This window comes from Pristiophorus japonicus, chromosome 3, assembly GCF_044704955.1.
Source record: "Pristiophorus japonicus isolate sPriJap1 chromosome 3, sPriJap1.hap1, whole genome shotgun sequence".
NCBI lineage: Eukaryota > Metazoa > Chordata > Chondrichthyes > Pristiophoridae > Pristiophorus > Pristiophorus japonicus.
The window spans coordinates 184988690-185016624 of NC_091979.1; the positions used below are offsets into that span (position 1 = coordinate 184988690).

The window sequence follows — 27935 nt, forward strand, 5'->3', positions numbered from 1 at the left end:
ATTATCAGCGTCTTTCACTTTCTCCTTGGGATGAATGGTCGTTCACCGCACTGACTGGCACAATTCTGTTTTCCAGACCTCTCGGGATCTGGCCTGCTTCATTCAGCTGGACCACATGAATGTGTATTATGGACAGGATTACCGCAGCAAATACAAGGCTCCCACGGACTACTGCTGTGCACTCAAAGTAAGACATAGTGCTTAGTTTAAAGGTGTTTTCATATTGTGGAATAGGCCATTCAGCTTCTTGACTTTGTTCCTCCATTCAGTCACATTATGGCTGATCTGTACCTCAACACCCGAGAATGGGGAGAGCAGCACTTGGGCCGAGGTCCCATTTCTCTCCACCAGTGTGCTGCTGGTTATTAGGCCATTTAGAGCATGAATATAAAGAAGTCCCAGGCTGTTGGAGGTGCAGAGTTTACTCTTCCACATGCTGTCTTGGCAATCAATACAAAAACATTTCAAAATTGGCTGTAAGTTTCAATCTGCAGCTTCACGTGAATTTGGATCAGAATTGCCAGCCTATCCCACGACATATGTACTTTCAATTACGGCCTAACTTTGGTTGTGTTTCTATTTTATGCCTCTGAATATAAATAGGATTCAGTTTGGCCTCATTTACTTGTGCTGCCTTGGATGACCTATGTATCTGCACAACAAGGGATCTCTGCTCCTCTACTTCACCTCAAATATCACCATTTATGATGTATTTCCTTTCCCTGTTCCTGATATGTTTCCACATTGAGCTGTATCTGCTAACTGTCTGCCCATCGCCCAGCCTTTCACAATTTGCTATGCCCCCAATTTGGAATTATCAGTAAATTTCAATATTCTTAGTTCTTGAGTTCAGATCATTTCTGTATCTGGTAAATATACCTTTGAAGTCAGAAAACTCCTTTTACCCCTACCCTTTTCTTTTTGCCTTCCTCTATTGATGTGTCTACATTCCCTTTAATTCCATACACCATTATTTTGCTGTTAGTTTCTTGTGTGACCTTATCAAATGCTATGCTGCCAAAACCACTTGTACTAAGGAGAATTGAATCTTATTGGATAGCAAAGTCTGGGAATATAATCCGTTGAGAAATCATAGCATCATGCATTAGTGTGTTAAAACACATAAAGCTGTCCGAGAATCTCTGGCACGATCAGATAGGAGCTGTTGGACTCCAATGGGCAGTAGCAGTATTTTAAGGGAGGCTGCAATTTATATTAATCATTTCGCTTATTTATTTTTCTCCTTCCAAATGTTCCCAGAGCTACATTTTCCTGCAGAACAGAGGCTAGATCAGGAGTACAATAGCCTCAAGTCTTTCTGTTGAATAAAAAGCTAACTTTTTCTGCCTATAATTGCTGGAATGATTCTGGGAAAACTAACTCACAGCTGGCCTGGCACTGCCGGCTCACATGAATCAGCAACTCTCCTGCTCTATGACTGTCAACATTAGGACGCATGACTTAGGCTGGTGTTTGTACAGAACACTCATCTGGGAGAGAGAGCCTGTTCAGTTAGTCACTATTATCACAGAGCTAGATGTCAGCCTAACAATCCAGACTGACTTGTGAATCCCTTGTTACTGGTGACCCGGAATGTATTTTTCTTTTTTTATGAACACTTCACACGGTGTGTCATTTTCTAAAAGGGAGCTGCAGTTTGGCAGCAAGTTTGACCATTGGAATTTTTCTTTAACTTCAGTGACTGCGCTTATTTAGATTTGAGGGGTATCACATCTGAACCTGATTGCATCCTGCAATAGTAGTTTGGGGAGGTTGTATGAATATTTTTATGATACATACACTCTTTCCAGTTGGAGTCACTGAATAGTAATCAGTAGCAGGAACCCAAGCTAACTTTCACTTTCCTCCCATATACTAGGGTTACTGAGTCCAGTTGTAGCATCCCAATGACCATACAGGCTTAGATCCACTAACTCAGCAAAGACTGGAAATCAAACCTGGAGCTGTCTAATCTGTATACTGTTGCACATAGAACAGAACAGTCACTTTATACACTAGCAAATGTTCATGTGCAATTTACCGAGCAAGCCAAGCAATGCTAGTCCTTGGAGAAAAGGAGGCCAATTGTCAGAATTGAGAAATCCATCAGCAGCTTTGTCAGTGACACATTGTATTGCAATCCAGATGTATCCTCATTATTGAAATATGTATGTGTGTATATATATCTGGCTCAAGATTTAAAATTCTGTACATAAGCACATGGAGCTGTCTGGTGCCACTATGTGCTCATAAAGGGTACTTCACAGGGTATCAGAGGTGTTATGCAGTGTATGGTTTCCCCGTATTACCTTATCTGTAATCGATGCCTTTCTAAAAGCCCAGCTGAGGGTGTGGCCAATGGCTGGTTTGAATCTGTGTCACACATTGGATGCCCCCGTTTGTCACTCCACCATTTTATACCAATATTACAAATGTGCGGGATCAGAAAAGAACATTTCAATCTATCTGTAAGGCCTCAGAGTTCAAAATCAGACTACGTAGCTCACTAATATCTCTCGATTGATTTTCTCGCCAAATGCCTGTCGAACTACCTTCTTTAAATTGACTGAATTTATCTGCCTTAATTGTCCGTACCAAACATTCCCCACCATAGGTTCACTCCCCTCTTAGCTTCGCGCATTATTGGGGCCATGAGTAAATGGTTTCTCAGGATTCAACTTATTGATCAGGGTCTTGAATACCTCAATAAGGGCCCCTCGGTCTCAATAGAGCCTTTTTCTTTCAACAAATCAATGTGAATGACCAAAGCCCACAGGGTAGGACACTGCATAGCTTGAGAAGTAGAGGTCAATTAGGAAGTAGTAATTAGGTAATACCAAGCTTGAGTTTTATATAGTAAAGAGAGCAGAAAAAAACCCAAGACCCTCCAACCCATCCAACCAACCTCATCCAACTAGCCTCATCCAGTCAATGGCGCAATCCATACACCATTCACCCACATCCTCTAACCACACCATCTCTTGGGTGGGGCAAACAAACAGAAAGTCTGAAATTCCTTTCTGGCTTCCTAAGGCAATCAAGCAAACTCCAGGTGACCATAGATGCCCATGCCTCATTATAATCTAAACTCTTCTCCCAGGAACTTATGAAGTTCCCCTTTTAAATAGCTGCAGTGTCTCCATACTCAGCATGTGTCTCGGCAATTTATTCCAGAGGGTAATGACATACTTTCAATCGATTGATCTAACCTGTTAAGCATTTTATAGCTATGGTTTTCTATCGAGTGTATACCCCTACTCCTTGTTTTACCTTCGAAAATATATCACCAAATACATATCCACATTAAATTGCATCTGCCACCTGTCTGTGTTCCTGAAGTATTTTCAAGGCCTCCACCTTGTTTACCAAACCTCCTACTTTTGTGTCATCAGCAAATTCAAGATACCCAAATCCAAGTCATCAGTACCTACTAAGAGCAAAAGTGGACCCAGCACTGGTTCACAGCCTTCTCAAAGTAAAAGTAAAGAAACAAAAGATGAGTCTAGAGGAGATGTAAATGGGTTTAGCAGAATCCATCAGCAACAGCTGCCATCCGAAGAAATGGGAGCAGAGGTTATGATCTGAAATTGTTGAACTCCGTGTTGCATCCGAAAGGCTGTAAAGTGCCTAATTGAAAGATAAGGTTTTGTTCCGTGAGTGTCCGTTGAGCTTCTTTGGAATCGTGTAGGAAGCTGAGGTCAGACTGGGGAGGAGAATTAAAAAGACAGATGACTGGAAGCTCGGGGTCACGCTTGCAGATAGAACGGAGGTGTTCCGCAAAGCGGTCACCCAATTTGGTCTCCCCCAATGTAGAGGAGACTCCATCATAAGCAGTGAATACACTACACTAAATTGAAAGTACAACAAGTAAATCGCCGTTACACCTGGAAGGAGTGTTTGAGGCCCTGGTCAGTGGGAAGGGAGGAGAAATAGGAGCAGGAGTAGGCCATACGGCCCCTCGAGCCTGCTCCACCTTTTAATACGATCATGGCTGATCCAATCATGGACTAGGGTCCACTTCCCTGCCCGCTCTCCATAACCCCTTAATCCCTTATCGGTTAAGATGTCTATTTCTGTCTTAAATTTATTCAGTGTCCCAGCTTTCACGGCTCTCTTGACGCAGCAAATTCCACAGATCCACAACCCTCAGAAGAAATTTCTCCTCATCTCAATTTTAAATAGGCGGCCTCTTATTCTAAGATTATGCCCTCTAGTTCTAGTCTCCCCCATCAGTGCAAACATCCTCTCTGCATCCACCTTGTCAAGCCCCCTCATAATCTTATACGTTTCGATAAGATCACCTCTCATTCTTCTGAATTCCACTGAGTAGAGGCCCAACCTACTCAACCTTTCCTCATAAGTCAACCCTCCCCTCATCTCCAGAATCAACCTTGTGAATCTTCTCTAAACTGCCTCCAAAGCAATATATCCTTTCGTAAAAATGCATCCACAATCCCTCCGCTACTTTTAAGACCCTAGGATGCAAGCCATCAGGTCCAGGGGATTTATCTGCCTTTTGTCCCATTATCTTACTGAGTACCACCTCCTTTGTGATTGTGATTGTGTTAAGTTCCTCCCCCCGATAGCCCGTAGACTATCCACTGTCAGAATATTGTTAGTGTCCTCTACCATAAAGACTGATACAAAATATTTGTTCAGAGTTTCTGCCATCTCCATGTTCCCCATTATTAATTCCCTGGTTTCGTCCTCTAAGAGACCAACATTTACTCTAGCCACTCTTTTCCTTTTTATATACCTATAGAAACTCCTGCCCCTACACTTGCTTACAAAAAAATCAGTTCTGATGAAGGGTCATCGACCTGAAGCGTTAACTTAGTTTCTCTCTCTCCACAGATGCTGCCTGGTCTGCTGAGTATTTCCAGCATGTTCTGTTTTTATTTCAGATTGCCCGATTGTCTTTGAGATTGGAGAACAATTTCGCAGAGTTTTTTTTCTGAAATTGGCCTAAGGTTTATTTTCTTCTTTCTTGCCTCCCCCAAGAGATTGTATGTGGGGTGGAGGAGCAGGGTAGATGGTGCTCTCTGGCTGGATGGGACAGACTTGATATACCAATTGGCCTTCATCTGCCCTACTTGTTGTATGTAAATATTTTAAGACAACAAGGCTCCCATTGGATCGCAGTTCAAATGACTAACATTTTGAATCACAGGAGGTAAGTGTTGCATCTCCAGTGCTTGCACAGGAAGGTGCCGTGGGAAGGGGTGGGGGTGATTGAGGAGTGGACCAGGAGGGAACGGTCCCTCCGGAATGCTGAAAGGTGAGGGGAGGGGAAGATGTGTTTGGTGGTAGGATTCTGCTGAAGGTAGTGGAAATGGCAGAGGACAATCCATTGAATGTGGAGGCTGTTACAAGAATATAAGAAATAAGAAATAGGAGCAGGAGTAAGCCATATGGCCCCTCGAGCCTGCTCCGCCATTTAATATGATCATGGCTGATCCGGTCATGGACTCTGGTCCACTTCCCTGCCCTCTCCCCATAACCCCTTATTCCCTTATCGGTTAAGAAACTGTCTATCTCTGTCTTAAATTTATTCAGTGTCCTGGCTTACACAGCTCTCTGTGGCAGCGAATTAAACAGATTTATAACGCTCAGAGAAGAAATTCCTCCTCATCTCAGTTTTAAATAGGCAGCCCCTTACTCTAAGATTATGCCCCCTAGTTCTAGTCTCCCCATCAGTGGAAATCTCTTCTCTGCATCCACCTTGTCAAGCCCCCTCATAATCTTGTACGTTTCAATAAGATCACCTCTCATCCTTCTGAATTCCAATGAGTAGAGGCCCAACCTGCTCAACCTTTCCTCATGTCAACTCCCTCATCTCTGGAATCAACCGAGTGAACCTGTTCTGAACTGCCTCCAAAGCAAGTATATCCTGCCTTAAATATGAAAACGAAAACTGCACACAGTATTCCAGGTGTGGACTCACCAATACCCTTTATAACTATAGCAAGACTTCCCTGCTTTTATACTCCAATCCCTTTGCAATAAAGACCAAGATTCCATTGGCCTTCTTGATCACGTGCTGTACCTGCATACTAACCTTTTGTGTTTAATGCTCCAGGTCCCGCTGTACTGCAGCACTTTGCAATTTAAATAATAACTTGCTCTTCGATTTTTTTTTTTCTGCCAAGTGCATAACCTCACACTTTCCAACATTACACTCCATCTGCCAAATTTTTGCCCACTCACTTAGCCTGTCTATGTCCTTTTGCAGGTTTTTTGTGTCCTCGCACATTGCTTTTCATCCCATCTTTGTATCATCAGCAAACTTGGCTACGTTACACTCAGTCCCTTTATCCAAGTCGTTAATATAGATTGTAAATAGTTGGGGTCCCAGCACTGATCCCTGCGGCACCCCACTAATTACTGATTGCCAAGCTGAGAATGACCCATTTATCCCAACTCTGTTTTCTGTTAGTTAGCCAATCCTCTATCCATGGTAATATATTTCCCCCAACTCCGTGAACTTTTAGGTGGCACCTTGTCAAATGCCTTCTGGAAGTCCAAATGCACCACATCCACTGGTTCCCCTTTATCTACCCTGTTCGTTACATCCTCAAAGAATTCCAGCAAATTTGTCAACCATGACTTCCCCTTCATAAATCCATGCTGACTCTGCCTGACTGAATTATACTTTTCCAAATGTCCTGCTACTGTTTCTTTAATAATTGACTCCAACATTTTCCCAACCGCAGATGTTAGGATAACTGGTCTATAGTTTCCTGCTTTTTGTCTGCCTCCTTTTTTAAATAGGGGTGTTACATTTGCAGTTTTCCAATCTGCTGGGACTGCCCCACAATCCAGGGAATTTTTGGTTAAATTACAACCAATGCATCCACTATCCCTGCCATTACTTCTCTTAAGACTTCTCTTAAGACCCTAGGATGCAAGCTATCAGGTCCAGGGGATTTATCTGCCTTTACTCCCATTATCTTACTGAGTACCACCTCCGAAGGAATTGAATGTAATATCTCCAAGTTTGCAGATGACACTAAGCTGGGTGGCAGTGTGAGCTGTGAGGAGGATGCTAAAAGGCTGCAGGGTGACTTGGACAGGTTGGGTGAGTGGGCAAATGCATGGCAGATGCAGTATAATGTGGATAAATGTGAGGTTATCCACTTCGGTGGCAAAAACAAGAAGGCAGAATATTATCTGGTGACAGATTAAGAAAAGGGGAGGTGCAACTCCTGGGTATCATGGTACATCAGTCATTGAAAGTTGGCATGCAGGTTCAGCAGGCGGTGAAGAAGGCAAATGGCATGTTGGACTTCATAGCGAGAGGATTTGCATATAGGAGCAGGGAGGTCTTACTGCAGTTGTACAGGGCCTTGGTGAGGCCACACCTTGAATATTGTGTACAGTTTTGGTCTCCTAATCTGAGAGAGGACATTTTGCTATTGAGGGAGTGCAGCGAAGGTTCACCAGACTGATTCACGGGATGGCAGGACTGACCTGTGAAGAAAGACTGGATCGACTAGGCTTATATTCACTGGAATTTAGTAGAATGAGAGGGGACCTTATAGAAACATATAACATTCTGAAGGGATTGGACAGGTTAGATGCAGGAAGAATGTTCCCGATGTTGGGGAAGTTGAGAACCAGACGTCACAGTCTAAGGATAAGGGGTAAGCCATTTAAGACCGAGATGATGAAAATATTTTTCACTCAGAGAATTGTGAACCTGTGGAATTCTCTACCACAGAAAGTTGTTGAGGCCAGTTCATTAGATGTGGCTAAAGGGATCAAGGGGTATGGAGAGAAAGCAGGAATGGGGTACTGAAGTTGCATGATCAGCCATGATCATATTGAATGGTGGTGCAGGCTCGAAGGGCCGAATGGCCGACTGCACCTATTTTCTATGTTTCTTAGTGATTGTGGTAAGTTCCTCTGCCCCCAACCCTCATAGCCCCTTGACGATCCACTGCTGGGATATTTTTAGTATCCACTACTGTAAAGACTGATACAAAATATTTGTTCAGAGTTTCTGCCATATCCATGTTCCCCCTTACTAATTCCCTGGTCTTGTCCTCTAAGCATTTACTTTAGCCACTCTTTTCCTTTTTATACACCTGTAGAAACATTTGCTATCTGTTTTTATATTTCGTGCTGGTTTACTTTCATAGTCTATCTTCCCTTTCTTAATAATTTTTTTAGTCATTCTTTGCTGGCTTTTAAAAGTTTCCCAATCTTCTGTCCTCCCACTAGTTTTTGCCATTTTGCATGCCCTTGTTTTTACTTGGATACCATTGTTTATTTCTTTAGTTAGCCATGGATGGCTATCTTTTCTTTTACACCCTTTCCTCCTCACTGGAATATATTTTTCTTGAGAGTTATGAAATTTCTCCTTAAATGTACGCCACTGTTCATCAACCGTCCTACACTTTAATCTATTTTCCCAGTCTACTTTAGCTAACTCTGCCCTCATATCTTTGTAATCTCCTTTATTTAAGCTTAAGCTGGTTTAAGATCCAACTTTCTCACCCTCCATCTGAATTTGAGATTCAGCCATGCTATGATCACTCATTCCAAGGGGATCCTTTACTAGGAGATTGTTTATTAATCCTGTCTCATTACACAGGACCTGACCTATGATAGCCTGCCCCCTGGTTAGTTCCGTTACATACTGCCTAAGGAACCCGTCCCTTATGCATTCTCTGAACTCCTCCTCAAGGCTACCCTGACCAATTTGATTTGTCCAATCAATATGGAGGTTAAAATCACCCATGATTATTGCTTGTTCCCTTTTTACAAGCCCCGACTATTTCTTGGTTTATACTCCGACCAACAGAGTTGCTACTGTTAGTGGGCCTATAGACCAAGCCCACTATTGTCTTTTTCCCCTTATTATTCCTTATCTCCACCCAAACTGTTTCGAGATCCTGATCATTTGAGCCAGTATAATTTCTCACTATTGCATTGATTCCATCCTTTATCAACAGAGCTACCCCATCTGTCCTTCCGAATTGTCAAATACCCCAGAATATTTAGTTCCCAGTCCTGCTCACCTTGCAACCACGTTTCTGTAATGGCTATCAGATCATACCCATTTGTATCGATTTGTGCCGTCAACTCATCTATTTTGGGTTGTAAGGTGAGGACAAGGGAACCCTATCATGGTTCTGCGAAGAAAAGGGAGAGCAGAAGTGCGGCAAATGGAACGATCAAAGGCCCTGTCAACCACAGTCGGTTGAGGAAAAAGGAATTTATTTTATCCACGCAGCTACATTTCCACTTATACCATATGCCTGAATTTTTCTAGCAAGCCTCTTGAGACACCTTACCTAATATTTTCTGAAAATCCGATATACTCCACATCTATGGCATTCCTTTTATCCAATCCGTCATTTTGGAAAAACTCTTAAATTTGTGATAATTGCTCATTAATATATCTCTAATTGTGAATTCTAAGGGTTAACCCACAGCTGACAGCCATTCATTAAACTTACCTAAATTGCCATGCAACTTTCCAGTTGTTAAGTGTCCATTTGCAAACACATTTTGGCTGCTGCCCATCACTTCTATTTCCCCCTTCTCTTCACTTTACTGCTCTCAGGCCCTTCTGTCATCATGACGCCGTTCATTTATACCCTCTCGGGTACCCTGCCCCCCAAAATCTCGACCCCCATTCCTTCGCTACTCCTCAAACTTTCTACACTCCTGCTGCTGCTGTCCCAGGCTTGATTCCTCATCGGATAAGCCCACAGCTTCCCTCTGTGCTTTTTTTGGCATTCTCCAAAAATCCCATGAGCAGCAACTCCAACTGCCCCATCCTAATTTCTCACTGACCTTTCCACCCAGCATGCCCACTGGGGGCTAATCTTGCCAACCTCCTTCCTGCCCCATCCATCCCTCCACTGCTGACCCTGTGGACTCTGTCAGAGGATCAACTATTACCTGTCCACATCTCCCTCACTTATGAACAAGATCCTTGCCATTCATGATCTTATTGTGGATAATTGCATCAACATCATGGCCTTGACAGAAACTTGGCTCATGAGTGATAGCACCTTTCCCTTCAATGAAGCCTTCCCACCTGCTAATACCTTGCATCATTTTCCCCACTCAAACCGCCACGGTAGTGGTGTGGCCCTTATCAGCAAATTTCACCTTGGTCTATCTCTACTCCTGTGGCACTTTCTCCTTTTAAGCATCTGACCTTATTCCACTCCTCTCACGTCCTTTAAAATGTTAGTTTTCTACCGCCCACCCAAGTACCATGCAGAGTTTCTCACCGAGATATCGTCACTGCTTTCTTCCTTCAGCCTCTGCACTGAGAGACTTCTCACCCTTGATGATTTTAACCTCCATCTCAAGTCACCCTGCGTGCGCTCATCTGAGTTCACTGCCATTCTGTCCTCCTTAAACCTTTCCCTCCATATAAACTCTCCTGCCCATATTCAGGATCATCGCTTTGACCTTGCCATCTCACATGGCTTCTCTACTCCCATCATCTCAATCACAGATAAGGCCATCTCTGATCACTTCCTTGTATCCCTCTCCACTCACATTCCCCTTCCAACCTGACTTCCTTCTGACTCTAGAAAATACTCTTTCCCCCAATTAATTTACTTTCAAATTCCTTTAGTCTTTAGGTCACCATTTTCCACAATATTTCTGCAGCTACCAATCTGCTCAATCGCATCACCCTCCACATTTCCCCTTGTCCCCATCAAAACCCTTACTCTTTTTCACCCTGGTCGTTCCCCGGTACAGTCCCCATCTCGTCTCCCTTGAGTTCAATGGATGCAGACTTGAATGTTTATGGTGGACATCTAGTTTGGCGATTCATTGCCAGGTCTGTCTGGACCAAGTAAAGCATTATCGGTCCTGCTCTCCTCTGCCAAAACTGCTCACTACTCCAGGATCATCCTGAAATGCAAAGATAACCCACGGCTTCTCTTCTCCATTATCAACCGTCGTCTTAAACCCCTCTTCCCTGTCCCCTCCACCCTCACATCCAACAACATCTTAACTGCCCTCTGAAATAGCCCAGCAAGCCACTCGGTACTATCAAACCATGACAAAAAGGATGGACCACTTGGCTGTTACCTAAGCATAGACAACGATGATGGCATACCCAGCCCAGTATACTCTGCAAAGTCCTCCTCGCTAACATCTGGGGACTGGTTGGGAGAGCTGTCCCAGACTAGTCAAGCAACAGCCTATCCTAGGATGATTCTGTGAGAATAACTATCAGCCAGTATCCCAGACTCCTCAATCACCTTCTCTGGTTATGTTCTGTCCCACTGGCAGGAGAGACCCACCAGTGGGGGCAAGGTGGTATACAGTCAGGTGGGAATGGCCCTGGGAGTCCTCAACATTGACTCTGGACTCTATGAATTTTCATTGCTTCAGGTATAAGGGAATGGTAGCATAGTGGTTATGTTAATAGACCAATAATCCACAGGCTTGGTCTAATAATCTGGAAATGTGAGTTCAAATCCCACTACGGCAGCTGGGGAATTTAAATTCAGTTAATTAAATAAATCTGGAATAATAAAAAAAGCGAGTATCAGTAATGGCCATGTAACTACTGGATTGTTGTAAGAACTTATCTGGTTCACTAATGTCCTGCAGGACTATCCTCCTCCAATGCCTCTCCTCCATGTCCAGCTGAGTGGGACTACCTTCACATTGTTCCATTATTGTCCAATCATAGATGGAGAATTTACTGCAATGACTTCTCTTCCAACTCCCTCACTATTATTTCTGGAGTTCCCCCAAGGACCTATCCCCGACCCCCTCCTATTTCTCATCTATATGCTGCCCCTTGGTGACATCATCCGAAAACACATCATCAGATTCCACATGTACGCTGACGACACCCAGCTCTACCTCACCACCACTTCTCTCTTTCCACTGCCTGTGATTTGTCATGCTACTTGACCGACATCAATATTGGATGAGCAGAGATTTTTTCCAATTAAATATTGGGAAGTCTTCAGTCCCCGCCACAAACTCCATTCCCCTTCCTGGCCACAATCTCCGGCTGAACCAGACTGTTTGCAACCTCAGCATCCATTTGACCTTGAGCTGAGCTTCGAACCCCATTGCCTCTATCACCAAGACCGCTTGCTTCCACCCACTAAATAGCGCCCATCACTGTCCCTGCCTCGGCCCATCTGCTGCTGAAGCTCTCATCCATGCTTTTGTTACCTCAAGACTCGACTATTCCAATGCTCTCTTGGTCGGCCTCCCATTTTCCAACCTCCATAAATATGTGGTTATAGTAATTTATAATAGAAAATATTGACGCTGTATTACAAAAATGTGACAAAAGGAAGTCAAGTGGCATAGAAAAGGAAGTATTGCAGGCATTATATTTTTAATATCGATGTATAGTCGAATTCAATATAAATGTCTGCCAGTTTGGGCTTGCATTTTCCCATTTCCAGTTTGGCCACAGTGATTTGTTAGATATTTTTGTACATTGCTGCCTGCCTTGTGATGTTTTTGTTTATTCTCTGGTTTATTTTTCTGCAGCACCCTCAGATCCAGAAGAAGTCACAATACATCAAGTACCTCTGTTGTGATGATGTCAGAACTCTTCACCAGTGGGTGAATGGCATTCGCATTGCCAAGGTAACTAGCTTTTGGGGGAGGTGGTCATGCTTTATCCTTGGGTGGAGCAGTGAGTTTCATTCAGTCATTAGCCTGCACTATACCTAACCTGAAAATACTTGAGACCGACACTGGGCACCACTGAGAGAGTGCTCCTTTCCCCAGCACTGACCTTATTAACCTTTAAATATGAAGCAAAAATCATGTCTGTGCCCGCTCTTTGAAAGAGCGATCCAACTTGTCCCACTTACCTGCCCTTTTCCCATAGTGCTGTTCGGGAGGAGTTAAACTAATATGGCAGGGGGATGGGAAGCTATGCAGGGAGACAGAGGGAAATAAAATGGAGACAGAAGCAAAAGCTAGAAAGAAGAATAGTAAAAGTGGAGGGCAGAGAAACCCAAGGCAAAAAAGTAAAAGGGCCACTTTACAGCAAAATTCTAAAGGGTCAAAGTGTGTTAAAAAGACAAGCCTGAAGGCTCTGTGCCTCAATGTGAGGAGTATTCAGAATAAGGTGGATGAATTAACTGCGCAGATAGCAGTTAACGGATACGATGTGATTGGCATCACTGAGACATGGCTCCAGGGTGACCAAGGGTATTCAGCATTTAGGAAGGACAGACAGAAAGGAAAAGGAGACGGGGTGGCATTGCTGGTTAAAGAGGAAATTAATGCAATTGTAAGAAAGGACATTAGCTTGGATGATGTGGAATAGGTATGGGTGGAGCTACGGAATACCAAAGGGCAGAAAACGCTAGTGAGAGTTGTGTACAGCCCACCAAATATTAGTCATGAGGTTGGGGACAGCATCAAACAAGGAATAAGGGATGTGTGCAATAAAGGTACAGCAGTAATCATGGGCGACTTTAATCTACATATTGATTGGGCTAACCTAACTGGTAGCAATGCGGTGGAGGAGGATTTCCTGGAGTGTATTAGGGATGGTTTTCTAGACCAATATGTCGAGGAGCCAACCAGAGAGCTGGCCTTCCTAGACTGGGTGATGTGTAATGAGAAGGGACTAATTAGCAATGTTGTGCGAGACCCCTTGGGGAAGAGTGACCATAATATGGTAGAATTCCTTATTGAGATGGAGAGTGACAAAGTTAATTCAGAAACTAGAGTCCTGAACTTAAGGAAAGGTATCTTTGATGGCATTGATTGGCTAGATTAGACTGGCAAATGATACTTAAAAGGTTGAAGGTGGATAGGCAATGGCAAACCCTTAAAGATCACATGGACGAATTTCAGCAATTGTACCTCCCTGTCTGGAGTAAAAATAAAACAGGGAAGGTGGCTCAACTGTGGCTAACAAAGGAAATTAAGGATAGTATTAATTCCAAGGAAGAGGCATACAAATTAGCTAGAAAAAGCAGCAAACCGGAGGACTTGGGAGAATTTTAGAATTCAGCAGAGGAGGACAAAGGGTTTAATTAAGAGGGGGGAAATAGAGTATGAGAGGAAGCTTGCTGGAAACATAAAAACTGACTGCAAAAGCTTCTATAGATATGTGAAGAGAAAAAGATTAGTGAAGACAAACGTAGATTCCCTGCAGTCGGATTCGGGTGAATTTATAAGGGGGAACAAAGAAATAGCATACCAATTGAATAAGTACTTTGGTTCTGTCTTCACAAAGGAAGACACAAATAACCTTCCGGATGTACTAGGGGACCGAAGGTCTAGTGAGAAGGAGAATCTGAAGGATATCCTTATTAGGTGGGAAATGGTGTTAAAGAAATTGACGGGATTGAAGGCCGATTAAATCCCCAGGGCCTGATAGTCTACATCCCAGAGTACTTAAGGAAGTGGCCCTAGAAATAGTGGATGCATTGGTGATTAATTTTCCAACAGTCTATCGACTCTGGATCAGTTCCTCTGGACTGGAGGGTTGCTAATGTAACACCACTTTTTAAAAAAGGAGGGAGAGAGAAAATGGATAATTATAGACCGTTTAGCCTGACATCGGTGGTGGGCAAAATGTTGGAATCAATCATTAAGGATGAAATAGCAGCGCATTTGGAGAGCAGTGATAAGATTGGTCCAAGTCAGCATGGATTTATGAAAGGGAAATCATGCTTGACAAATCTTCTGGAATTTTTTGAGGATGTAACTAGTAGAGCGGACAAGGGAGAACCAGTGGATGTGGTGTATTTGGACTTTCAAAAGGCTTTTGACAAAGTCCCACACAGGAGATTGGTATGCAAAATCAAAGCACATGGTATTGGGGGTAATGTACTGACGTGGATAGAGAACTGGTTGGCAGACAGGAAACAGAGAGTCGGGATTAACGGGTCCTTTTCAGAATGGCAGGCAGTGACTAATGGAGTGCTTCAGGGCTCAGTGCAGGGCCGAACTCTTTGCAATATATATTAATGATTTAGATGATGGAATTGAGTGTAATATCTCCAAGTTTGCAGATGACACTAAACTGGGTGGCAGTGTGAGCTGTGAGGAGGACGCTAAGAGGCTGAAGGATGACTTGGACAGGTTAGGCGAGTGGGCAAATACATGGCAGATGCAGTATAATGTGGATAAATGTGAGGTTATCCACTTTGGGGGCAAAAACACGAAGGCAGAATATTATCTGAATGGCGGCAGATTAGGAAAAAGGGAGGTGCAGCGAGACCTGGATGTCATGGTTCATCAGTCATTGAAAGTTGGCATGTGCGTACAGTAGGCGGTGAAGAAGGCAAATGGTATGTTGGCCTTCATAGCAAGGGGATTTGAGTATTGGAGCAGGGAAGTCTTGCTGCAGTTGTACAGGGCCTTGGTGAGGCCCCACCTGGAATATTGTGTTCAGTTTTGGTCTCCTAATCTGAGGAAGGACATTCTTGCTATTGAGGGAGTGCAGCGAAGGTTCACCAGACTGATTCCAGGGATGGTTGGACTGACATATGAGGAGAGACTGGATCAACTGGGCCTTTATACACTGGAGTTTAGAAGGATGAGCGGGGATCTCATAGAAACATATAAGATTCTGACTGGACTGGACAGGCTAGATGCGGGAAGAATGTTCCCGATGTTGGGGAAGTCCAGAATTAGGGTACACAGTCTTGGGATAAGGGGCAGGCCATTTAGGACTGAGATGAGGAGACACTTGTTAACCTGTGGAATTCCCTGCCGCAGAGAGTTGTTGGTGCCAGTTCTTTGGATATATTCAAGAGGGAGTTAGATATGGCCCTTACGGCTAAAGGGATCAAGGGGAATGGAGAGAAAGCGGGAAAGGGGTGCTGAGGGAATGATCAGCCATGATCTTATTGAATGGTGGTGCAGGCTCGAAGGGCCGAATGGCCTACTCCATCTATTTTCGATGTTTCTATAGCCCTGCAGGTTTCCCTTTTCAAGTGTGTATATATACAATTCTCGTTTGAAAGTTATTATTGAAACTACTTCCACCCTTTCAGGCAGTACATTCCAGATCATCACAACTAAAAAAAATCTCATCTCATCTCCCCACCGGTTATTTTGGTTTTTGACCTTCCTGCCAGTAGCAACAGTTTCTGCCTATCTACTCTACCAAATCCCTACATCATTTTGAACACTTTTATTAAATCTCCCCTTAACCTACCCTGCTCTAAGGAGAACATTCCCAGCTTCTCTAGTTTCTCCACATAACTGAAGACCCTCATCCCTGGTACTACTGTAGTAAATCTCCTCTGCACCTGCTCCTTCCTAAAGTGTGGTCCCCACAATTGGACAGAATTCTCCAGCTTGAGGCCTAAGTCGTAATTTATAAAGATTGAGAATAACATCTGTGCTTTTGTACTTTATGCCTCTATTTATAAAGCCAATGATCATCTTATAGTTTTTTAACAGCCTCATCAGCTTGTCCTGCCATCTTCAAAGATTTGTTTGTGAGCCACCAGGTTTCTCTGTTCCTGTACCCCCTTTAAAATTGTATCATTTGGTTTATATTTGTGTCTCATTCCTTTTTCCACTTTTCTCTGTTAAATTTAATCTGCCATGTGTTTGCCTATTTTACCAGTCTGTCTATGTCCTCCTGAATTATGCTATCATCCTCACTGTTTGTTTATTACATGTTCAAGTTTTCTGTCAACTGCAAACTTGAAATTATGCTTCTAAGTCCAGGTGATTGATATATATAAAAAAGAGCAGTAGTCCCAATACCAACCCCTGGGGACACAAGATACCTCCCTCCAGTCTGAAAAACAACTGTTCACCATTATTTTATGCTTTCAGTCTCTTCACCAGATTTGTATCCATGCTGCCATTGCCCCTTTAATCCCATGGGCTTCAATTTTGCTAACCAGTCTATTATGTGGTACTTTATCAAATAACGTTTTTAAAATCTATCTACACAACATCAACTCTTGGCAAGCTAGGATGCATCCCATCCAAACAAGGTGACTTTTCTACTTTGAGCATTGCCATCTGTCACATTGGCCACATCCTATTTTCTGAAGACACATGCAAAGTACTCATTTAGTACCTAAGCCATGCCCTCTGCTTCTACTAGAAGATTTCCTTTTTGGTCCCTTTGACTATATTTTTTGTGTGTTAATAAAAGACTTGTGTTTCATTTTATGCTACCATTAATCTTTTCACTCTTTGCCTCTCACTTCCTTTTTTCAGTTCTGTCCTTTATTTTGCATAATTCTCTGCTGTATTAGGAACCTGACATTTTAATCTCTCTTTCTTTTGTCATCCAGTGAGCTCCAGCTATGGATGTCCTTACTTTCCCCATCATAGGAATCTGTCTGGTCTGTACCTGAACTATTTCCTCTTTGAAGGCCTCCCATTGCTCATTTACTGTTTTACCTACCAATCTTTCCAAACCATCTGGGCCAGACCCCTTTCAACTCTGATATTAGCCTTCTTGCAGTCGGATATTTGTACAGGTCTGTCACTGTCTAACACTGGGGTGCAGTGCTGGTGGGTACAGGTCTATCACAGTGTATTGGATTTTGAGGGCATGAATCTCGCTGGAGAAGCGATTTGGCAGAAGTTTGAGGAGAATTAGCTTCAGTGCAATTTTTGCCATAGCATGTCTAGTTGGCTTAAACCTGAGTGAACAACCACTGTGACTATGGCCTTTTTCCTTTGGAAATGTACAGAAGCTGACACAGTGATAATTAATTAATCCCCCTTTCATCTCTCTTAACCAGTACGGGAAGCAACTATATGACAACTACCAGGATGCTGTGAAGCGGGCTGAAGCTGCGTATGAATGGTCGTCCCTGTCCAGTGCTAGTATGAAATCAGGGTCCAGCTCTTCCAGTTTGCCAGGTAAATTGGCTTTGAAGTTTTACCTTTCCCAATTTTGTCTATCTTCCCCTCTGCCCTCCTCTCAAAGGTACTGATTCTTGTTGCATATGGGTGTCGGAGGCACCAGTTGTCAACCAGATAGCTCAGTTTATGTGTGAGCATCGACAGTGCCACCATTAGTGGCATCACAGCTAATCCTGTCCCTCCCCTGCCCTACCCTGCTTTGTTCTGTTCTGTATGGCTAGAACGATTTGAAAGAAAAGAAAAACTGAATCCTAATAAGTGCAGACATAGTTTGCTTAAGGCATGTTGTGCTTTGGATTTACATTTTCTAACAAACTGCAAATACCAGTCAATATGTGTGCCACGTGGAAAAGAAATTCTGCAGGGAAGGAATTTGAGTGGATGTACTGCATCATTATGTAACATTTTTAACATGTATCTATTTTGATGAGCTCACTTCATAGCTCTTTTAATGATTGCACTGCTGAGCCATACACCAATTGGTACCATCCCAAATCTGTCTGGTTAGCTGTTCTCAAACAGGGTGATGAGAAAGGTGTTGCAGCTGGTCTCAGTGTCTTTGGGGAATAAGCAGCCAGTGCTCTCCATCTCATTTGCTACTTAGTGAACCCTCCTGGAATATGGGCGGGATCACGTTTGTCTGTGATGCTTTCTATGATCGACAGTCCACCAATGCTTGCTTTCTATGATGTAATTGGCATCAGGGAGACATGGCTCCAGGTTGACCAAGGTTGGGAACTCAACATCCAGATGTATTCAACATTTAAGAAGGATAGACAGAAAGGAAAAGGAGGCGGGGTGGCATTGCTGGTTAAAGAGGAAATTAATGCAATAGTAAGAAAGGACATTAGCTTGGATAATGTGGAATCGGTATGGGTGGAGCTATGGAATACCAAGGGGCAGAAAACGCTAGTGGGAGTTGTGTACAGACCACCAAACAGTAGTAGTAGTAAGGTTGGGGACAGCATCAAACAAGAAATTAGGGATGCATGCAATAAAGGTTCAGCAGTTATCATGGGTGACTTTAATCTACATATTGATTGGGCTAACAAACTGGTAGCAATGCGGTGGAGGAGGATTTCCTGGAATGTATTAGGGATGGTTTTCTAGACCAATATGTCGAGGAACCAACCAGGGAGCTGGCCATCCTAGACTGGGGTGATGTGTAATGAGAAAGGACTAATTAGCAATCTTGTGCGAGACCCCTTAGGGAAGAGTGACCATAACATGGTAGAATTCTTTATTAGGATGAGAGTGACACAGTTAATTCAGAAACTAGGGTCCTGAACTTAAGGAAAGGTAACTTCGATGGTTTGAGGTGTGAATTGGCTAGAATAGACTGGCAAATGATTCTTAAAGGGTTGATGGTGGATAGGCAATGGCACACATTTAAAGATCCACATGTATGAACTTCAGCAATTGTACATCCCTGTCTGGATGGAGTAAAAATAAAAGGGGGAAGGTGGCTCAACCGTGGCTAACAAGGGAAATTAAGGATAGTGTTAAATCCAATGAAGAGGCATATAAATTGGCCAGAAAAAGCAGCAAACCTGAGGACTGGGAGAAATTTAGAATTCAGCAGAGGAGGACAAAGGGTTTAATTAAGAGGCGGAAAATAGAGTACGAGAAGAAGCTTGTCGGGAACATAAAAACTGATTGCAAAAGCTTCTATAGATATGTGAAGAGAAAAAGATTAGTGAAGACAAACATAGGACCCTTGCAGTCGGATTCAGGTGAATTTATAATGGGGTACAAAGAAATGGCAGACCAGTTGAACAAATGCTTTGGTTCTGTCTTCACAAAAGAAGACACAAATAACCTTCCAGAAGTACTAGGGGACCGAGGGTCTAGTGAGAAGGAGGAACTGAAGGATATCCTTATTAGGTGGGAAATTGTGTAAGGGAAATTGATGGGATTGAAGGCTGATAAATCCCCGGGGCCTGATAGTCTGCATCCCAGAGTACTTAAGGAAGTGGCCCAAGAAATAGTGGATGCATTGGTGATCATTTTCCAACAGTCTATCGACTCTGGATCATAGAAACATAGATAGAAACATGGAAAATAGGTGCAGGAGTAGGCCATTCGGCCCTTCGAGCCTGCACCACCATTCAATGAGTTCATGGCTGAACATGCAACTTCAGTACCCCATTCCTGCTTTCTCGCCATACCCCTTGATCCCCCTAGTACATCTAACTCCTTTTTGAATATATTTAGTGAATTGGCCTCAACAACTTTCTGTGGTAGAGAATTCCACAGGTTCACCACTCTGGGTGAAGAAGTTTCTCCTCATCTCAGTCCTAAATGGCTTACCCCTTACCTTAGTCTGTGATCCCTGGTTCTGGACTTCCCCAACATTGGGAACATTCTTCCTGCATCCAACCTGTCTAAACCCGTCAGAATTTTAAACGTTTCTATGAGATACCCTCTCATTCTTCTGAACTCCAGTGAATACAAGCCCAGTTGATCCAGTCTTTCTTGATATGTCAGTCCCACCATCCCGGGAATCAGACTGGTGAACCTTCGCTGCACTCCCTCAATAGCAAGAATGTCCTTCCTCAAGTTAGGAGACCAAAACTGTACACAATACTGCAGGTATGGCCTCACCAAGGCCCTGTACAACTGTAGCAACACCTCCCTTGCCCTGTACTCAAATCCCCTCTCTGAAGGCCAACATGCCATTTGCTTTCTTAACCGCCTGCTGTACCTGCATGCCAATCTTCAATGACTGATGTACCATGACACCCAGGTCTCGTTGCACCTCCCCTTTTCCTAATCTGTCACCATTCAGATAATAGTCTGTCTCTCTGTTTTTACCACCAAAGTGGATAACCTCACATTTATCCACATTATACTTCATCTGCCATGCTTTTGCCCACTCACCTAACCTATCCAAGTCGCTCTGCAGCCTCATAGCATCCTCCTCGCGTCTCACACTGCCACCTAACTTAGTGTCATCCGCAAATTTGGAGATACTACATTTAATCCCCTCATCTAAATCATTAATGTACAATGTAAACAGCTGGGGCCCCAGCACAGAACCTTGCGGTAACCCAGTAGTCACTGCCTGCCATTCTGAAAAGTATCCATTTACTCCTACTCTTTGCTTCCTGTCTGTCAACCAGTTCTCAATCCATGTCAGCACACTACCCCCAATCCCGTGTGCTTTAACTTTGCACATTAATCTCTTGTGTGGGACCTTGTCGAAAGCCTTCTGAAAGTCCAAATACACCACATCAACTGGTTCTCCCTTGTCCACTCTACTGGAAACATTCTCAAAAAATTCCAGAAGATTTGTCAAGCATGATTTCCCCTTCACAAATCCATGCTGACTTGGACCTATCATGTCACCTCTTTCCAAATGCGCTGCTATGATATCCTTAATAATTGATTCCATCATTTTATCCACTACCGATGTCAGGCTGACCGGTCCATAATTCCCTGTTTTCTCTCTCCCTCATTTTTATGGACTGAAGGGTAGCTAATGTAACACCACTTTTTAAAAAGGGAGGGAGCAAGAAAGCGGGTAATTATAGACCGTTTAGCCTGACATCAGTGGTGGGGAAAATGTTGGAATCAATTATTAAGGATGAAATAGCAGCTCATTTGGAAAGCAGTGACAGGATTGGTCCAAGTCAGCATGGATTTATGAAATGGAAATCATGCTTGACAAATTTTCTAGAATTTTTTGAGAATGTAACTAGTAGAGTGGACAAGGGCGAACCAGTGGATGTGGTGTATTTGGACTTTTAAAAGTCTTTTGACAAGATCCCACACAAGAGATTGGTGTGCAAAATCAAAGCACATGGTATTGGGGGTAATATACTGACGTGGATAGAGAACTGGTTGGCAGACAGGAAGCAGAGAGTCTGGATAAACGGGTCCTTTTCAGAATGGCAGGCAGTGACTAGTGGAGTGCCGCAGGGCTCAGTGCTGGGACCCCAGCTCTTTACAATATACATCAATGATTTGGATGAAGGAATTGAGTGTAATATCTGCAAGTTGGCAGATGACACTAAACTGGGTGGCGATGTGAGCTGTGAGGGGGACTTTAAGAGGCTGCAGGGTGACTTCTTCCCATATGGCAGTATAATGTGGATAAATGTGAGGTTATCCATTTTGGGGGCAAAAACACGAAGGCAGAATATTATCTGAATGGCGGCAGATTAGGAAAAGGGGGGAGGTGCAACGAGACCTGGGTGTCATGGTTCATCAGTCACTGAAAGTGGACATGCAGGTACAGCAGGCAGTGAAGAAGGCAAATGGTATGTTGGCCTTCATAGCTAGGGGATTTCAGTATAGGAGCAGGGAGGTCTTACTGCAGTTGTACAGGGCCTTAGTGAGGCCTCACCTGGAATATTGTGTTCAGTTTTGGTCTCCGAATCTGAGGAAGGACGTTCTTGCTATTGAGAGAATGCAGCGAAGGTTCACCAGACTGATTCCCAGGATGGCAGGACTGTCATATGAGGAAAGACTGGATGAACTGGGCCTTTATTCACTGGAGTTCAGAAGAATGAGAGGGGATCTCATAGAACATATAAGATTCTGATGGGACTGGACAGGTGAGATGCGGGAAGAATGTTCCCGATGTTGGGGGAAGTCCAGAAGCAGGGGACATAGTCTCAGGATAAGGGGTAGACCATTTAGGACTGAGATGAGGAGAAACTTCTTCACAGAGTTGTTAACCTATGGAATTCCCTGCCGCAGAGAGTTGTTGATGCAGTTCATTGAATATATTCAAGAGGGAGTTAGATATGGCCCTTACGGCTAAGGGGATCAAGGGGTATGGAGCGAAAGCAGGAAAAGGGGGGTACTGAGGGAATGATCAGCCATGATCTTATTGAATGGCGGTGCAGGCTCGAAGGGCCGAATGGCCTACTCCTGCAACTATTTTCTCTGTTTCTATGTCTAAGCTTACGTGAAAAATGGCCACTTGGGTGAGATACCAGAGGCCATGTACATAACAAGAACAAAAGCAAAATACTGCAAATACTGGAATCTGGAATAACATAAGAAATAGGATCAGGAATAGGCCTTCAGCCCCTCGGGCATCCTCCATCATTCAATACGATCATGGCTGATCATTGACGTCCACTTTCCCACCCGACCCCCACATTCCTTGATTCCCTTTGAGTCCAAAAATTTATCGAATATACTCAGCGACTCAGTATCCACAGCCCTCTGGGATAGAGAATGCCAAAGATTCACAACCCACTGAGTGAAGAAATTTCTCCTTATCTCAGTCCTAAATGAATGGCCGGCCGACCTATCCTGAGATTAGAACCCCTAGTTCTAGACTCTCCAGTCAGGGGAAACAGCCTCTCAGCATCTACCCTGTCAAGCCCTCTCAGAATCTTGGAAATACTCAGCAGGTCAAGCAGCATCTGTGGAGAGTCATCGACCTGAAACGTTAACTCTGTTCCTCTCCTCAGATGCTGCCTGACTTGAGTATTTCCAGCATTTTCAGTTGTTTCAGATTTCCAGCATTCACAGTATTTTGATTCTGTCCTCTCAGATTCTTGTATATTTCAATGAGCTCACGACTCATTCTTCTAAACTCTAGAAAGTATAGGCCCATTCGACTCAATCTCTCCTCATAGAACAACCCTCTCATGGAATCTAGTGAAACTTCGTTGCAACGCCTTTAAGGCAAGTATATCCTTCCTTGGGTAAGGAAACATAGAAACACAGAAAATAGGTGCAGGAGTAGGCCATTCAGCCCTTCTAGCCTGCACCGCCATTCAATGAGTTCATGGCTGAACATGCAACTTCAGTACCCCCTTCCTGCTTTCTCGCCATACCCCTTGATCCCCCTAGTAGTAAGGACTTCATCTAACTCCCTTTTGAATATATTTAGTGACTTGGCCTCAACTACTTTCTGTGGTAGAGAATTCCACAGGTTCACCACTCTCTGGGTGAAGAAGTTTCTCCTCATCTCGGTCCTAAATGGCTTACCCCTTGGAGACCAACACTGTACACAGTCTTCCAGGTATGATCGCACCAAAGCCCTTCACAATTGCTGCAAGAGTTCCTTACTCTTGTATTCCAACCCCTTGCTGTACCTGCATGTTAACTTTGTGTGTTTCATGTACAAGGACTTCAATTCTTCTGAACACCAACATTTAATCTCACCTTTTTAAAAAAAAAAAAAAGATTCTGTTTTTCCATTCTTCCTCCCAAAGTGAATAACCTTACATTTCCCCACATTATACTCTATTTGCCAGCTTCTTTCCCACTCACTTAACCTGTCTCCGGATCTATTCAATCTCTCCTCATAGGACAACCCTCTCATCCCAGGGATCAATCTAGTGAACTTTTGTTGCACCGCCTCTGAGGCAAGTATCTCATTCTTTAAATAAGGAGTCGAAAACTGCACCGCACTCCAGGTGTGGTCTCACCAGCGCCCTGTACAATTATAGCTAGACTTCCTTACTCGAACACTCTAGCAATAAAGGCCAACATGCCATTTGCCTTCTGACTTGCTTGCTGTACCTATATGTTAACTCTGTGTTACTTGGACTCGGACACCCAAATCTCTCTGAACATTGACATTTAATAGTTTCTCACCATTAAAATATATTCTGTTTTTTTTTAATTCTATCTATCAGTGATTAACCTCACATTTCCCCACATTATACTCCATCTGCCACCTTATTGCCCACTCATAACCTGTCGATATCCCTTTGCAGGCTCTTTGTGTCCTCCTCACAGCTTACTTTCCCATCTAGCTTTGTATCATCAGCAAACTTGTATACATTGCACTCGGTCCCTTCATCTAAGTCTTTAATATAGATTGTAAATAGCTGTGGCCCAAGCACTGATCCTTGTGGCAATGACCCATTTCTTCCTACTCTCTGTTTTCTGTCAGTTAGCCAATCCCTTATGCATTCTAATAGCTTACCCCAACCCCATGTGCCCTTATCTTGCTTAACCTTTTACGTGGCACCTTATCGAATGCCTTTTTGAAATCCAAATATTTGCTGGTTCTCTTTTATCTACCCTGCTAGTTACATCTTTAAAAAAAACTAATAAATTTGACAAACATGATTTACCTTTCATAAAACCATTTTCACTCTGCCTAATCATATTATGATTTTCTAAGTACCCTGTTACCACTTCCTTAATAATGGATTCCAGCATTTTCCCAACAATTGATGTCAGGCTAACTAGCCTATAGTTTCTGGTTTTCTCGCTCGCTACTTTCTAGAATAGCGGGATTACATTTGCCACCTTCCAATCCTTTTTTCTGAATCTAGGGAATTTTTGAAGATCACAACCAATGCATCCACAATCTCTGCAGCCACCTCTTTTGGAAGCCTAGAATGTAGGCCATCGGGTCTAGGGGATTTGTTGGCTTTTAGTCCCATTAGTTTCTCAAGTACTTTTTCTCTACTGATATTAATTACTTTAAGTTCCTCACTCTCATTAGCTCCTTGGTCCCCCACTACTTTTGGTACACTTTTTGTATCTTCTACAATGAAGACGGATACAAAATATTTGTTTAAAGTCTCTGCCGTTTCCTTGTTTCCCAATATAATTTCTCCTGTCTCAGCCTCTAATGGACCAACGCTCACTTTTTGCCACTCGCTTTCTTTTTACATACTTATAGAAGCTCTATTTCTTGCTAATTTACTCTCATTCTATTTTCTCCCTTTTTATCATTTTTTTGGTTATCTTTTGCTGGTTTCTAAAACTCTCCCAATCCTTAGGCTTACTACTATTATTTGCAATATTATAAGCCTTTTCTTTTAATCTAATATTATCTTTAACTTCTTTTAGTTAGCCATGGATGGCTCACTTTTCCCCTGGAGTTTTTATTTCTCAATGGAAGGTATAATTTGTTGCGAGTTTTGGAATATTTCTTTAAATGATTGCCACTGCTTATCTACTGTCATACCTTTTTAATCTAATTTCCCAATCTGCCTTAGCTAACTCGCCCCTCGTACCTACGTAATTGGCTTTAAGTTTAAGACTCTAGTATCAGACTTAATGTCACTTTCAAACTTGATGTGAAATTCTATTACTAATCAATCTTTCCTAGAGGATCCTTTACTATAAGATTACTAATTAATCCTGTCTCATTACGCAAAACAAGATCTAAAATAGCCTGTTCACTGGTTCCATGACACATTGTTCTGGGAAACTGTCTCGAATACATTCTATAAACTCTTACCAATTTGATTTGCCCAATCTATATGCACATTAAAGTCCACCATGATTATTAGAAACATAGAAAATAGGTGCAGGAGTAGGCCATTCGGCCCTTCGCGCCTGTACCACCATTCAAGATGATCATAGTTGATCATGCAACTTCAGTACTCCATTCCTGCTTTCTCTCCATACCCCTTGCTCCCTTTAGCCGTAAGGGCCACATCTAACTCCCTTTTGAATATATCTACGAACTGGCCTCAACAACTTTCTGTGGTAGAGAATTCCACATGCTCACAACTCTCTTGAGTGAAGAGGTTTCTCCTCATCTCTGTTCTAAATGGCTTAGCCCTTATCCTTCGACTGTGACCTCCTGGTTCTGGACTTCCCCAACATCGGGAACATTCTCCCTGCATCTAACCTGTCCAATCCTGCCAGAATTTTATATGTTTCTATGAGATCCCCTCTCATTCTTCTAAATTCCATTGAATATAAGCCTAGTCAATCCAGTCTTTCTTCATATGTCAGTCCTGTCGTCCGGGAATCAGCCTGGTGAACCTTCGCTGCACTCCCTCAATAGCAAGAATGTCCTTCCTCAGATTAGGAGACCAAAACTGTACACCATATTCAAGGTGTGGCCTCACCAAGGCCCTGTACAACCGTAGTAAGACCTCCCTGCTTCTATACTCAAATCCTCTCGCTATGAAGGCCAACATGCCATTTGCCTCCTTCACCGCCTGCTGTACCTGCATGCCAGCTTTCAATGGCTGATGTACCGTGATACCCAGGTCTCGTTGCACCTCCCCTTTTACTAATCTGTCACCATTCAGATAATCTGCCTTCCTGTTTTTACCACCAAAGTGGATAACCTCACATTTATCTACATTATACCACATCTGTCATGTATTTGCCCACTCACCTAACCTGTCCAAGTCACCCTGCAGCCTCTTGACATCCTCCTCAAAGCTCACACTGCCACCCAGCTTAGTGTCATCTGCAAACTTGGATATATTACATTCAATTCCTTCGTCTAAATCATGAATGTATATTGTAAATAGCTGGGGTCCCAGCACTGAACCTTGCAATACCCCACTAGTCACTGCCTGCCATTCTGAAAAGGACCCGTTTATTCCTAATCTTTGCTTCCTGTCTGCCAACCAGTTCTCTATCCACGTCAATACATTACCCCCAATACCATGTGCTTTAATTTTGCACACTAATCTCTTGTGTGGGACCTTGTCAAAAGCCTTTTGAAAGTCTAAATACACCACATCTACTGGTTCTCACTTGTCCACTCTACTAGTTACATCCTCAAAAAATTCTAGAAGATTTGTCAAGCATGATTTCCCTTTCATAAATCCATTTGACTTGGACCAATCCTATCACTGCTTTCCAAATGCGCTGCTATTTCATCTTTAATAATTGATTCCAACATTTTCCCCACCACCAATGTCACGCTGACTGGTCTATAATTACCTGTTTTCTCTCTTCCTCCTTTTTTAAAAAGTGGGGTTACATTAGCTATCCTCCAGTCCATAGTCTATAGAATGTTGCAAAATGACCACCAATGCATCCACTATTTCTAAGGCCACTTCCTAAGTACTCTGGGATGCAGACGATCAGGCCCTGGGGATTTAGTGGCCTTCAATCCCATCAATTTTCCTGACAGAATTTGCTGACAAGAATTTTCTTTAGTTCCTCCTTCTCGCTAGACCCTCGCTCACCTAGTATTTCCGGAAGGTTATTTGTGTCTTCCTTAGTGAAGACAGAACCAAAGTATTTATTCAATTGGTCTGCCATTTCTTTGTTCCCCATTATAAATTCACCTGATTCTAATTGTAAGACCCACATTAGTCTTCACTAATCTTTTTCTCTTCACGTATCTGTAGAAGCTTTTGCAGTCAGTTTTTATGTTCCATGCAAGCTTACTCTCATATTCTATTTTTCCCCTCCTAATTAAACCC

General features: G+C 43.1%; 1 protein-coding gene across 6 annotated transcripts in view; it reads left to right on the forward strand.

Moving 5' to 3' along the window:
* The window catches only part of raph1a (Ras association (RalGDS/AF-6) and pleckstrin homology domains 1a), a 342525-nt gene that overhangs the window by 301045 nt on the left and 13545 nt on the right, over positions 1–27935 (forward strand). For all 6 annotated transcript variants that reach the window (XM_070876085.1, XM_070876083.1, XM_070876086.1 and 3 more), the window contains 3 exons: positions 77–187; positions 12502–12600; positions 17703–17823. In XM_070876085.1, coding sequence (XP_070732186.1) covers positions 77–187; positions 12502–12600; positions 17703–17823 — 331 coding nt within the window. The remainder of the gene's footprint in view (positions 1–76; positions 188–12501; positions 12601–17702; positions 17824–27935) is intronic.